This window comes from Pipistrellus hanaki, assembly GCF_964339955.1.
Source record: "Pipistrellus hanaki genome assembly, chromosome: 11".
Taxonomy (NCBI): Eukaryota; Metazoa; Chordata; class Mammalia; order Chiroptera; family Vespertilionidae; genus Pipistrellus; species Pipistrellus hanaki.
In genome coordinates, this window is record NC_140513.1 from 19,894,670 (window position 1) to 19,909,310 (window position 14,641).

Here is a 14,641-nt window from a genome sequence, read left to right on the forward strand (position 1 = left end):
AAATGAAGGTGAAGGGGAGGCTCCAGAGAGAGCTGGCTCGCTTTAGCCCCAGGCTCCCACCCGTACAGGGGTGGGTGAAGGGGCAGAGGTTGGGAATGCTGGCTGGATCTTGCTCTAGCAAGTGTGCACATCTATTAACTCTTTAAAGTCACAACAACTCCAGGCTGGTTTACGCTCACCTCCCTTTTATATCAATAGATGGAGAAGCTAATTTGCCGGGGTTCGCAGTATGAATAAGCCGCTGAGCTGGGATTTGAATCCAGGCAGTTTGCTCCAAAGTCCATGCTCTTGATGACTGTAATCTAACACCTGCCTTTCTCATGCCTGCTTGGGGCACTACTTCAATTCTTTTGTGGCCTAATAAGGTATGGGAGCCCTAGTTTGGGGCTCTGGACATATAAAACCTAGAACTTAGTTTGAGGGGCTCATCCCACCACCCAATAGCAAGGATTCTTTGCTTATAACACATTTATCATATTTAGAAAATGATGTCAATCATTAGTATTCCACTAGCTCCATTCTACATTAATTTGTCTCTAGAAACATAACCAGCACAGACCGTAAAAGCTGCTTTCTGTCCTAGCTGTCTCAATAAAAGGTGCCCTTTTGGGAGGTTGCTTCTTGAGCCCTTGGACCCAGAAGCTTCTCTCTGGTCCTCTCAAGCATCATTTTCGCACCAATTGCCTGCTCAGAGCTCCAGCCAGCAACTTGCCTTCCCTGGACAACCATTAGCTGTCGCAGCCTGATTCTATTGCTGAGTCAGGCAATCAGTTTTAATTGCCAGTTTCCACCCCCAGCGGTGTCTCTTCCTTGTGGGAGGGAAGAAAGCTCTCTCTTAGAGCTTGGTGTCTGCCCCTGGATCAGATGCCCAGAGTGGCAGTGCAGGCCACTCAGAGAATCTGCTGCAACTTCTCAGGCCTCAGTTTCCCCATTCTCCTGGGCCGTCCTGGAGGAAGACGAGGGTTTGTTTGGGTGCTGAGCCTCTCTTAGCCTGCCCGCAGCTCAGCCCCACTTGCTTGTTTTCTGATAGCTGGCCTCTTTTTGTCCCTGCAGATTCATTGCTGCTCTTTGCCACACTGCTACCTGCCTTGAGCTGGGCTTGTTTGGATCCCATCGGAGGGAGGGCTCTTTCTGGCTTCCAGTTGGGCCCAGCAGGTGAGATGCCTGGGCAGGAGACCTGGGGAGATCAGGACATTTATCCCCATGGCACCTCCCGGTGGATCTCACCTCAGGGTCTCTGGTGGCAGGTCAGACCTCTCACGGGAGCCCCTTTTCTCAGTCCTCAGCTCTCCCTCCCTTGACCCTTGCAATTGGTTGGATGATTGGCCTCCATTCTTTGCCCCTCCGGGTGTCCATGCTGTTAGCCTAGAAGTGACTTTGTAGTTGCTCCCATAAAAGGAGGAGTGTATTTCCCCTGCCCTGGGACTTGGCTTTATGACTTGCTTTGGTCCATGGAATGTGGGTGAAACCAATTGTTTATGCCAGTTTCAAGCCCAGGTCTTTGGACCCGTTGTGTGTTTCTGTGTGCCTTTCTGTGCATCTGCCATCTCCATGAGAAGAGCTTTCTGTGGGCACTGCTGCCTCTCCAGCCCGGGCCCCAGGATGAACCCATCTGGAAAAGCCCAGAGCTCCATCTGCAGAGAGGAACTAAGCCCAGCTGGACACCAGCTTGAAGCAGAGCCCACGCTGAGCCAGATGAGCTCTATTCAACCCACATGCCTCTGAGAAATCCGTGCTCACTGCTGCATTCCACCAGGATTGTGTGATAAAGGGTGGGGCACCGGAGTCTCTGCTGTACACATAAATATTCCCTCCATTAAACCCTTGGGGAGTCACCCCAATTTGGGTGTCATCTGTTTCCTGTGGTGACACCGAATGAATGATACAGGCACAGGGCCCAGTTCCACCCCAACGCTCTATCACATTTGCCAGCGAAGTTCAAAATATGACATTCAATACCAGCTGTCCCTCTTCTTTGTTTTCCCATTTGCTACTCCATATTCAACTGAAACCCTAATCTTAGAAGCCAATAATGACATCTGATTTTACTCTTTGTATTTGTTCATTTGTTTTGAATTTTTCAACTTTTTATTTGGAAAAAAATTTCAAACATATACACACAAGTAGAGATATTATGATAAACACCATAATACCCACGACTCAGGTTTAACAATGATCAACATTTGCCAATCTTGTTTCATCTATATCTTTTCTGTTTTTTTTTCCTCTTCTAAATTTAATGATCTTTCTTTAAAAAAAAAAAAAGTTTATAGATTTTTAAAGAGCGAGTTAAGGGAGAAGGAGAGAGAAAAACATCGATGAGAGACAACCATTATGGATCGATTGGCTGCCTCCTGCACGCTTCCTACTGGGGATCCAGCTTGCAATCTGGACATGTGCCCTGACTGGGAATCGAACCATGACCTCCTGGTTCATGGGTCAATGCTAAACCACTGAGCCATGCCTGCTGGGCTAAATGTAATGACCTTTCAATGCCAGGAGGAGTCCAGAGGTCCCATCTTAGCTCTGATCTATGATCTCTCTATCATGTTTGCTACTTTTGCTCACTCTTTCTTCACCACCCTTGCTGTCTCCTGGGCCTCCTTTTATCTCCACCGCTCTCTGTTTCCTGTTCTGGCGCTTAAATGGCAATGTTCCTGAGGGCCTTGTTGTTCACCTGTTTTCCTTCCTCTCTGTGTTTTTTTCTTGGACAGTTTCAGCTACTGGCTTAATCTGTGAGCCTCTCCATGTTCCTGTCTGCCCGCTGAGTAGCTTCACTTGGTTGTTGCATGGACTTCCCATTGAGCACATCTGACTAAACCAAACACAGCGACTTCTCCTTGGACCTTCTCCCTCTCCACCTCCTCTCTGGGTTCCCAATCTCAGTTCAGACCTTCCCCAGTGCCCAGTCCCATACCTACATATCTTATACCTCTTTGACTATTTCGCTTCCAAATAGTCTTCCCAATTCTTTGAGTTTTCCACGTCCCCCTCCTTGGTTCAGGCCCTCATCATCTCTTGCTTGGGACATTCTACATCCCCTCTGACTAGTCCCCCAGGCTGTTCCTCTCCTAAGTGCTGGTACCATTTTTCTAAATCACATGCCTCATCATGCTAACCCAAGCACAATTTAGCAATCTTCTATGGTTCTATTAGAAATATATTCTAAACATGATTGATGTGACATTGAACCTCATTACCACTTTTTCTTCTAATCTTTCTTCTAATCTTCTAATTTCTTTCTGTACCCTGTGCTCCAAATAAATGGCTCTGCTTGTTTTCCTCCTAAGACACCACATGGTTTCATGTGGCCTTTGCTCAGGCTGATCACTGTTATTATTTATTTATTTATTTATTTTAGGATTAAAGAAAATGAGGTTCTGGTTCCCAAACACTAGCTTCAAAGCGCTCCTTCCACAGCTCTGGAATCAATCCCCCTTTTGCCCTTTTTAAGATTCTTGCTGGCATTTAAATGTGTTGTTCCTGCCAAAGGAAATAAACATGGTATTTAATTTTTTGAGCAGTCCCATTAGAGTTTCTCTTTTCAAAAGGGGCCCGTTTGCTATCGCAGTGGGTAGCATCTCCATGGAAATGCTACTTAATGTAAAGTTTCTGAGCCTTCCGTAGGCCTTTGAGTGCCCCCAAGGCAGGAATGGTGTGCTACACATCTTTTGATATATCCCCAGCGCGTGGCATGTAGGAAATATTCAGAAAGTGTTCGTTCAGATTGCATCTTATAAATTAGCGTTGGGACCAGGAAGTAAGATCAGGAGAGGGCACAAATGTTGCCAGCCAATTGCAGAGGAAGCTGCCAAACATATAATCTATGAGCCGAGAGGCTGGGGTCACCCCATCCCCTGCAGCGAGGGCCTCCAAACCTGTCAGATGTCAGTTGCATTTGCAAAGCTAGGAGTTCAGGTGGAAGGTTGGATTTTTCTTCATTAAACTTGTCATTCCCCAAGGTGGGGCTCTGACAGGAACCCAGTGAGATGTCAAGCTGAGACAGCTGTTGCCAAACCTGGTGGAGGCATCCAGACAGCCAGAGATACAGCTGCTGCCTCAGACTTCACGAGCAGCTTCCTTCTCTTCTCAAAGGAGGTCACAATGCCTAACAAATAGGAACAGGGAGGCAATCGTGGTGTGAAGACAGAGACAGAATTGGGTTTGAGACAGAGCACATGGACTTGAGTCTCAATTCTGGTTCTTATTAGCTGAGTGGCTTTGAGCAGGCTATGCCACCCTCTGGGCCTCATTTTCCTCACTCATTATACAGGTTGCTGGGAACACTGAGTGAAATCCTGTATGTGGAAATGTTTTACAAAATGCTCAAATGTGCCAAAAACAGGTTTGGCTCAGTGGATAGAGCGATGCCTGTGGACTGAAGGGTCCCAAGTTCAATTCTGGTCAAGAGCATGTACCTTGGTTGCAGGCACATCCCCAGTGGATGGTGTGCAGGAGGCAGCTGATCGATGTTTCTTTCTAATCAATGTTTCTAATTCTCTATCCCTCTCTCTTCCTCTCTGTAAAAACTCAATAAAATATATTAAAAATGTTCAAATGTTAGGTAAATTTAGAATATATTAAAATTACGTTTAGTTTTCAACACACACACACACACATTAAGTGTAGAATGGTCAAGTCAACACATCTTTGCTCACTGTCTATCATATATGCCCAGCTCTCTGCTCTCAACTGTGATAGATGCAGAAGTTTATAACATCAGTTTCCTGACTAAGAAATGGATGATCTAGTTGGGAGGTGGGACTAATTTGTTCTTCACTCCCCATGCTTCTATAGAGGGGAAGACATTTCTACTCCATAACCAAGGTGGAATATTTCTATTTCTCTCCTCATTCTTCTTAAGAGAGGAGGGTAATTTGTACGATTGGTGAGCTTGGGCAAAGGGACTGAGCATGGTGGCTCAGTCCCCTTTCCCTTCTTTCTTCCTGAATTAGTAGATTATTGGGAATGCTTGCTTTCTCTATCTTTGCCACAAAGTAAGCCTTTGGGTGGCATGGGGGTCAGAGGAGAGCAGTGGTTGGCCAGCTCTCTCAGAGACTGTGTGGGCGGGTTAGGTTCTGGGGGAGAGTATTAAGGCTTCATTCTCTAATTTGTCAACATCTAAATTTCCTCCCATTTGTGGGGAAGCACCTGCTAGTTACCCAAAGGGCTTGCACTTACCTCAGAGCCAGTGACCTCTCTAAGCTTAAGTTATTTAAATTAGACCAGTGTCTTGGGAATTCTGAAATCTCCCCAACTGGGCTTGCCCCTCCACATGCTACAGAACAGTTCCAAATGTACTCTGATTAGGAGTTTCTTCATCTTTGGCTTTGAACTCTCTTAAGTGTGTTTTGTTTATTCTACTTGGGATTTGTTGACATTCTTGCATCTATGGCTTAATATTTTTCTCCAAATTTGGGAACTTTTTGGCCATGATTTATTTATTTATTTTTAGATGTAAACACTTTTATTTGGCTTTTTGAAAGCAAAAGAAGGGTAGGTTAACACCTACTTTCCAAGTTAAGACCTAAAACTGTTTCCAAAACTTCAAATAAGAAACTCCTGCTCTAAGTACAAGGATGATCTGTATCACCTTTTTAACCAGCAATAAAAAAGTAAAATATAAATTTTCATTTAGAATTAAAGCAAATACTTTAGTATCACAAACACACTGTGAAACTTCAAGAAATACACTGCTGTTTTGGAGTGAGCATTTATTTGCACAATCACAACATGCGGACAGACCCAGGAGAGGGGAGCAGGCCTGGCATTTGCACCCCAGTGCAGCATTGGGTCACACCACCCGCACAAAGAGAGGCACACAAAGGGCCTTTGATCTGCAATGACCTGTCGGTGGAGGCAAAGGTGAGGGGAATAGCGGCACAGCTGCTCCCCGTCCTCGTCAGAAGACTCTCTCTCCAATGTGTAGGCCATGAAGCAAGTGTCAGGTCTCTTGGGGACAAGGCCATGTCCCCTCTCACAGTCTCGAAGCCCATAAAGTTGAAGGTATGGAACAGAGCGGCTGTCATCACAGTTCTTACGGAAGCAAATGAAGACGTGGTCAGCATGCCACTGCTCCTCCGAAAATTCCAGAAGAACTGCAAAGCTATCTTTGCTCTCCGGGGGCAGAGCACTGCCTGGGACCTCGATGTAGAGGCAGCTGCAGCCTAGCATCACTCTCCAGTGATTGTCTAGGCATCTGAATCTGGTTTGGACGTTGAGAATTCTCATCTGGTTATTAGACGTTAGTTCCTCTGTTACATCAGCCTATTACCAGAGTAAAATGAATTAGGTGAAAAATCGTGATCCCTCTAACTGTTCCCTCAGCCACCTGGGGTCTTCAGGGGTGGGTGAGGGACATCAGTCCGACCACGGAGGCCCATCCCTGGACCCAGGTCACTGGAGCAGGGAAGGGAGACCTGCCAACCTGGTGAGAGGGGTCACCTCTGGAGAGGACAGTGGGGAGGCTAAACAAAGGTGGCGGGGAGGGCTACTGCCTGCTTTTCTGTACACTTCTGAATATTTTCAGTCTTTAAATTTTTATTTTTTAATTTCAGAAAGGAAGGGAGAGGGAGAGAGAGAGAGAGATAGAAACATCAATAATGAGAATCATTGACTGTCTGCCTCCTACTGGGGACCAAGCCTGAAACCTAGGCATGTGCCCTGACTGGGAATCGAACAGTGACCTCCTTTTTTATAGGTCCACGCTCAACCACTGAACCACACTGGCCAGCTGAATATTTTTAGTCTTTTATAAAAAAGTATTCACCTATATGTGTATGATAAAAATGGAAAAACTGTTTGGGAAAGGATATTGAGGCAGCATTGTGGAGGCCCTGAGAAGTTTGTGTTTCAATCCGTAAATCTAAGGAACTGTGGATGTTTTTTTGAGCAGAGTGGTAGCAGCAGGCTCAGGAGAGAAGTACATTGAAATGCTAAGATTTGGATTTAAGTAGGAAAAGGAGATCCCAGGATGAGTCTCAGAAATGTTCCACCTGAGTCCCAGCCTCAGGATCAGAAGAGCGATACTCTGGGTTATTGTCCCCCCGTGTTTGTAGTTAATGAAGAACCCAGGAGATGATGTGTGGTGACAACAGAAATGAACTTAAAGGGCCTCTTAGCCACTATCAGAGAGACCCATAATGTTTGTGTGTCACAGAAAGCAAGGAAAGGGAGAATCCCATTAAGGAACTGACCAACAGGGTCAAGTGGTGCTTCCAGTTTTGCTTCTTTCCAATTTATTCTCCAAACCGCAGCCAGAGCAATCTTTGTAAAACCCCCATCTGATTGTGTCACAACTTCAGAGGTTTTCCTGGGATCTTTCTAAGTAGAGCTGATGAGGAAAGCTCTCAGTTCCTTTCTGGTTGTAAGCCTAGAGGTCCCTGGGGTCATATTTCCCTTCCTTTCTCCTGCTTGGAGGAACCAGATTGAGAAAGAGATGCTGACAAAGCAGAGAGCAGTGGAGATGAAAAACAGAAGGACTAACAGAACGTAAGCCCCGAAATCCAGTCTCACTTTGAGGCCTGGTATGCCAAAGTTCTTTCTGAATTTGGTTACCACATTTTTGCTCATGATAGTTGGTTTTCTATCTCTTGGAGCCCAAAAAATCCTGGGTAATAAACTCCCCTTTACTGTTGGATTCCTTAGAACATTTAACTGAAAATCAGATTTTATCTGTTGGCAGCACATTTGAATTGTTCTGATGAAGTCTATGAGGATTTATGGCACCTAACGTCTCTCTATCTGCCTTATATATACAAAGAATTCTGCCTAGCTGAACGGGGGAAGTTGTGGGAGGTGACTTAAGGAGCCATTACATTTTATCTTGAGGTACATCCTGTGACTTTGGTGATCATTAGTGCTGCTTACCATCATTCCAGTTCTCCTTTCTGGCTTCTCTCTCCGTGACATTGAATGTGACCATGTGATTCGCTTGGACATAAAATGCAAGTGGAAGGTGCACAGGAGACTTCTTCACAGAGTCTTCGGCAGGTTGTGTGCAATTCCCACATTCCCTTCCTGCTTCTCTGGAGATAGTGAAAGCACATGTTGAGATAAAACTTCTGTCATCTGAGTGATTGTGATGGCTGATACCCCTTCCTTCTACCTCCTCCCACCCCAAAAACAAGTTTGATCATGTAGGAGAGAAATAAATGTTTGTTAAGTCACTAAAATGTTGGGGTTGTTTGTTACCACCATACAATCTATCGTATCCTGATTGATTCCACCATTAAAAAATTTGAGTATTATAAATTCCAGGAGATGTTGAATTTGGACTTAAGTATCTATATTGGCAATAATTATGGAAACAATGGAAGTAAAAATGTCAACTGATGTTTAGAAAAATCATTTTTCCCAATTCTCTCAGATTTCGTAGACCTTGCGTTAGGGTCTGCTAATTACTTCTCTCAAACCCATGTTAAAGCCCTAGGTAAATATTTTATTTTGCTGTATTTTTCCAGTCTGTTATTGTTGGTGATTTTTGATCTTTATCAAACACTTTTCATTATTAGCTACTCAAGAAGAATTCAATTTGAATGCACTCAAAACAGAACCTACTTGGGTTTTATAAAGGGAAGCCTTCTAGCCCTTAAGATTACATTTTTATTTATGGTTGTTTGCTGTAGTTTCCTTCAACCTTTGTGCCAGCTTCATTCTTAAGAAACTACTTGTTTGGGTTTCCACGACAGAATTTTATATGCAGCGTAAATGGATTGTTGGCATATTTACTACATTACTTCTTGGAGGTAAGCTATACAAAGGTGATTTCTAATGGATTTGGGGTGAGTTTGACTTACCCAGCTTAAGGGGCAGAGCTTGCAATCATATCCTAATCTATAGTGCATTTATAGCTCTTATGCATGTATGTAAAAATCACCTTATAAGGTCACCTTATGGTAATTAGAATTTCTCTAATTTTTTTTTGCAGTTGTACTCTCTAATTCAAGTTAGGATTCTTCCTTTTTTTCCACATTTGATGCATATAGTTTGAAATATATCTTATTTATGGTTGCTTGCTATAGGAGAAGACAAGGATATTTAAGTAATACCTTGATGTCAAGATATTGGGAGCACCTAGATTCACCTAGATACTATACTTTTCAATGCTTGTGAGCAAGTGTTAACAATATGTCACAAGATGCCAAGGTCCCACAAAAAGAGAAATAACCAGATGGGACACGCAAAAAGTAGTAGCTTCAGTTTGAAGGTGAAATTCAAACTGATACACGGTTCAGTGTGTATGCACATGTGTGGGTATGTGCATCTTGAATTTAGAGATGGGTTTGTTCAGTTACATTGTCAATCACATGATACCAGAGGCTATCACAAAGCTGATAACATTTTTATGATTCTGTGAGTGAAATTGCCTTTGGTCTCTTTAATCATCACTAGGAAGGGGAAAGGAAATCCCAGAAGTGATAACATTGATCATTGTGCAGAATGATACTTGTTCAGAAATCTGGCAAGAATAATAAAACTGTAGCATTTATTGATCTTCATTGGTCTGCCACTCTAAGTATCACCAGCTCAATATAGACACTACGTTATCGACGATTCTACAAAGTCTGCATTTTAATACTCCTAAAGAATTCAGGGTTGATAGAAATTGCCTTATTCCTAATGATCTACAACTGTAGATAAAAACAGATGCCTGCCTTCCCAGAACTGGAGAGTAAGTGTCCTCTTGAGTGCTGACAATATGGTTTTAATGTCATGGCCTAAGAGTGACCTCAATAATTGGCTGAGTAATTAACCATCATCAGTGGTTTTGGTGCAAAGAATTTCAAAGCTAATGTCACTATCATTGGCAGACATTTCCTAAAAGTCAATTGATTTAAATTAGTAACAAAACAAAACAAAAACACCAATCACAATAAAACAGAACCCAAATCCATATAACTAGTGCATCCTTCCAGTTGTGCTGGGGCTAATTCATCCTGCCAAATCCACTGGATGCCATGTGCTTTACTGATAGGTTAATGAGAGTTTTTAATAACCATTGGGTGACTGGTAACATCTGCTTTGGATATTTTCTAGTTCAGAATAACTTCAGCCATGTGTTATGGAACATAACTTTGTGTGGAGGGATCCAAACCACTTCCTGAAGAAAAACAAAACAAGGCAATTTTGCCAGTAGGTTCATCTCTGGAGAAGAGATAGCTTTTGATTCAGGTGGAATCCTGGCTAGGTACATCAATTTATAAATAGGGCAACAACATTAATTCTTGTGTAAGTATGTTCTCCTGCAGGATGCCGGCAGTGGTTTTCTCTGGCTTCTGAGACTGTGTACAACTCTTCCCCCACCCATGGTCAGTGATGTCAGATTGGTAGCTTGAAATTGGTCAGAGCAAGTGTATTTATCCCAGCAGTTCTCAATGAGGGTGACTTTGCCCTCTAGGAGACATTTGGCAATCTCTAGAGACATACTTTGTCACAACTAGGAGTTTGCTACTGACATCTAGTGGGTAGAAGCCAGAGATACTGCTCAATACCCTACCATGCAAGGGATAGCAGCACCCCATGACAAAGGATTATCCAGCCCTGGCCAGCCGAATGGCTCAGTAGGTTGGATCATCGTGCACCAAAAAGGTTGTGGGTTCGATTTCTGGTCAGGGCACATACCTAGGTGGCAGATTCGAACCCTGGTTGGGGTGCATACAATAAGCAACCTATCAATGTTTCTCACATTGGTGTCTCTCTCTAAATCAATAAATATATCCTTGGGTGAGGATTAAAAAAAAAAAAAAAGGGTTGGGGAATTATCCAGCCCAAAGCTGCTGAGGATGAGAAACCCTGATTTATACCATGTGATTTGGCAAACATAACAAATAAGAATTTTTCAATGCCAGTTTACCAACCACTAACCCCAAAATGAATTCTTATACCTTCATCACCATACAATCTCTGATTCCTCTCAGAAGCCCACTGGGAGAAGCGATGTGGAAGACTGAAAGCCATGCTATCCCCTAGGTCAGTGTTTCCCAATCTTCTCTCATGATGAGAATCACCTGGTGGAGTTGTTAAAACACAGATTCCTGAATCCCAACTAAGAAGTGCTAAACTAGAATTTTTGGGAACATATAGGTAAAATTGTATACTTAACTAGTGCTCTAAGACAGATTTTATATACAGAGCACTAAGTTAGGTATGCAATTTTACCTATATGTTCTCAAAAATTCTAGTTTAGCACTTCTTAGTTGGGATTCAGGAATCTGTGTTTTAACAACTCTACCAGGTGATTCTCATCATGAGAGAAGGTTGGGAAACACTGCCCTAGGTAATTCAGGTAGAGCATGAGGTGACAAACTTCTTCTGTAAAGAACAGATATACTTATGTTAGGCTTTGCAGACCATATGGTATCTGTTGCAACTTCTTATGTCTGCCGTTATAGTAAGGGAGCATCCATGGACAATAGGTAAATGAATGATCATGGCTGTGCTCCAATAAAACTTTATTTACAAAGCAGGGTAGTAATTTCCTGACTTAGACTAACAGCCTTCTCTGAGGCTTTATTCTAATGCTAAACTTTTAGCTTTTATTAACAATAAAAGAAATTTACCAAATTTTGTTTGCTTCAACATTTAGTAGGAAAATAAAAAGTCAGAACATTTTCCACTGAGTCACTATGCCCTTTCTTTATAAAGCTCCACAGGAAAAAATTTTTAAAATGCTTGGTTTCCCACAGAGGAACTGATTATGCTTACTTTTCTCTGATTTTATTTTGTATACTAGGAGGCACACAACTATAATTGATATTCACCTGTAGTAGATTTCCTAACTTGACTAATAAGAATCAGCTGTGGGTGCTTTAAAACTACAGGTTCCTGAGCTCCACCTGAGAGCTCTGCCCTCATTGGGCTGGGTGTGGGGGGAGCTGGATGAGTGCTTATCACATTTTATGTACGCACAGGGCACCTGGGAATTAAAAGGCAGATTCTGATCCAGTGGGCCTGGGGTAGGCCTGAAGTTCTGCATTTCTGAAAAACTCCCATGTGATGTTGGCGCTATTGGCCTTGGAACTTCAGTTTGAGTATCAAGGGCCTAGAACCGTGGTTGGCAAAATGCGGCTCTTTGGCCCCTTAAGTGTGGCTTTTCCATAAAATACCATGGCCTGGGTGAGTCTATTTTGAAGAAGTGGTATTAGAAATTTAAGTTTAAAAATTTTGTCTCTCCAATGATATTTCAATCATTGTACTATTGATATTTGGCTCTGTTGACTAATGAGTTTGCTGACCACTGTCCTAGAACATCCGTATTTTTGGTAACAAACCCCCCAATATGATTCTTATTAATGAACTACATTATGTTTATGTTCTGCTTTTGCATACTTTTGATTCCTGCTTTAATTTATAATTTGACATTTCATTATGTATATTCTTATTTTAAGTCCCTTAAATTTTTTGGAGGTGTTGAGAGGGGTGATGGAAATAAATCTAAGAGAATTAACTTTGCATGCACTTTTTTTTATTTTTTATTTTTTACAATTATGAACTATAAGTCTAGTCTGATACTAATTAGTTGTGCAACTAATCCAGATAGGGTTTTTTTTTTCAATGCTTTCAAGTTTGGGATCCTCAAATTTGAATTTAGGGAATATAATTATTTTATATTAAATTTAGGGAATATTCATTTATTTTAAGGTACATCTGTTCAACTTTAAAAAATCTCCTTCTCCAGCTCTAGCTGAGCCTTTGGGTCAATATAAAAAGGTCCTCAAGATGCCAGTTGCTTAAATTTATATTCTCTAATCTTGTCCACGAAGAGTTTCTGCATAGATCAAGTTTCTTCTCAAACACCAATGTTGCAACACCAATGGCCTTCCACAAGCGAACTGAGCCGACTATTGAATGACAGAGGAGAACCTGGAGACTCTGAGGGGTCCCTGCGATCCTGTTAGTTGCATAGAAATCCTATGGGCCCCCAGGGTGTTGCTTCGTGGATTGAGCATTGTTTCATGCACCAAGAGGGCACTGGTTTGATTCCCAATCAGGGCACATAAATGGGTTTTGGGCTCAGTTCCCAGTAGGGGGCATGTAGGAGGCAGCTTATCAATGTTTCTCTCTCATCATTGATGTTTCTATCTCCCTCTCCCTTCCTCTCTCTCTCAAATCAATAAAACATGATTGTTGTTATTTTTATTTATTTATTTTTAAGTTATTTTTTTAATTAAATTATTATCTGTGTACATATTTTAACATTGCCCGCCCCCATCCCATACATACCCTCCCTCCCCAGAGTTTTGTGTCCATTGGTTGTTGATTGTTGTTATTTTTAAAGAAACCCTATAGTCTCCAGTGCCAGAGCAGCCACAGTTCTACTTCCCGCCCTGGCTGCGCCCCTACCACCTAACTACTACCTAACAATGCATTGTGGGGCGCCCCTTCAGCCAGACTAAGAAGCTCTCTGTAGAAGAAATGCCTCAGAGGCCTTGCGGTTAGACCTGAAAGCACTTTTAAAACATCCACTCCTTCCATTTGTATTTGGGAATCCGTGGGGATTTTTGTGTCCATCATCTTGTGTGAGCCCAGAGATTTATGAGTACAAGTTATCCCTTTTCACCGCAAATCATCTCTATGGCTCCTTCTCCCCGCGGAAGTTCAGGGTTCAAGGCCCAGTTTCTCAGGCCTTTTCAGTCTTGCTCTTTGTTTCCCCTTGAAGCCCTGTGCAAAGCGCAGGAGATGCAAAGGGGTCCGCGGGGCCGTGTTGAGCGGCAGAGGGCGGGCCTTCAGGCTCCAGGTGAAGTGGATCAGGCAGGATTGCACGGAGTCTTGGGCTGTTGATCACGTTTGCAGAGTCTCCTAGAGCGGAGCAAGGATGCAGAGAGGACGCCGAGCGCCAGACTCTGTGGGGTCTGGCTCGTCCCTGCAGGGCCAGCCACGCTCTCCTGTCCAGGTCGTGAAGGGCAGCCCTCTCTGCTCTCGGAACCTGGTTAAGCAAGTATGTTAAATTTTCTTTGTCACTAGGTGGCAGAATGTAATTAAGATGTCAGACTGTTTTCCCCCACAACGTTGGAAGCCGTTTCTAGTTCCTTCCTAATGACCTCTTTCATTACTTTGCAGTATTTGCTAATGTCACTGAGGGCTGAAGCAATGAAATAAAATTTCCTTCTGCAAATACCTCCTATACCTAGCCAGGATTTGACTTCTTTTGAGGCTTGCCTCTTAAAGGAAAGCACCCTCCACATAGAGCACATTCTCTTCCTAAGGGCTGTATTTGGACAACCCAAGCTTCTTGTGACAATAAGAATATTATTTTGTTACTCTTTTGAAGCAAATCCCAAATATTGTCTTACTTCACTTACACCTAGTCCAGTGTATATCTCTAAAATAAGGACAAATGAATTAGTGCAGTTTTTGATGATTAACACAGTCCAATAAAGAAGTGTATTCTGTGGATCATAGTATAAGGACATACACAGGTATCCACAGAAGCCTGGTTTTGCAGGGGGTGGGAGGTGGTGATGGTGTGTGGTCTCACTGTCTCTGGAATCTTGGGTTTATTCTGGGAAAAACACAGCCCTGACCCCATGTGGATCTGCCTTCAGCCCTCAGGTGAGTGTGCGCAGAGTTTAAATGAGCAGAAAGCAGTAGACCACAGATGTGGCTGCCATATACTAGTTGAGAGTCTCCTCCGTGCCAA

General features: G+C 43.0%; 1 protein-coding gene and 1 pseudogene across 3 annotated transcripts in view; one reads left to right on the forward strand and one right to left on the reverse strand.

Annotated features, from left to right (window-relative positions):
• LOC311630411 (uncharacterized protein) overlaps positions 1 to 14,641 on the forward strand; it is a gene marked incomplete at its 5' end in the record, with an annotated part of 144,698 nt that overhangs the window by 44,105 nt on the left and 85,952 nt on the right. The window contains one exon of one of the 2 annotated variants that reach the window (XM_084899347.1): positions 1,054 to 1,107. The exons of the other annotated variant lie outside the window; for it this stretch is intronic. Coding sequence (XP_084755473.1) covers positions 1,054 to 1,092 — 39 coding nt within the window. The 3' untranslated portion in view covers positions 1,093 to 1,107. Of the gene's footprint in view, positions 1 to 1,053; positions 1,108 to 14,641 lie in introns of those variants that run through there. 2 annotated transcript variants of the gene reach the window in all.
• On the reverse strand, positions 3,993 to 6,383 carry LOC311630211 (ornithine decarboxylase antizyme 1-like; annotated as a pseudogene). Its single transcript has 2 exons — positions 5,778 to 6,383; positions 3,993 to 4,108 (listed from the first exon to the last, which is right to left on the reverse strand). The product of its transcript is annotated as an ornithine decarboxylase antizyme 1-like (transcript).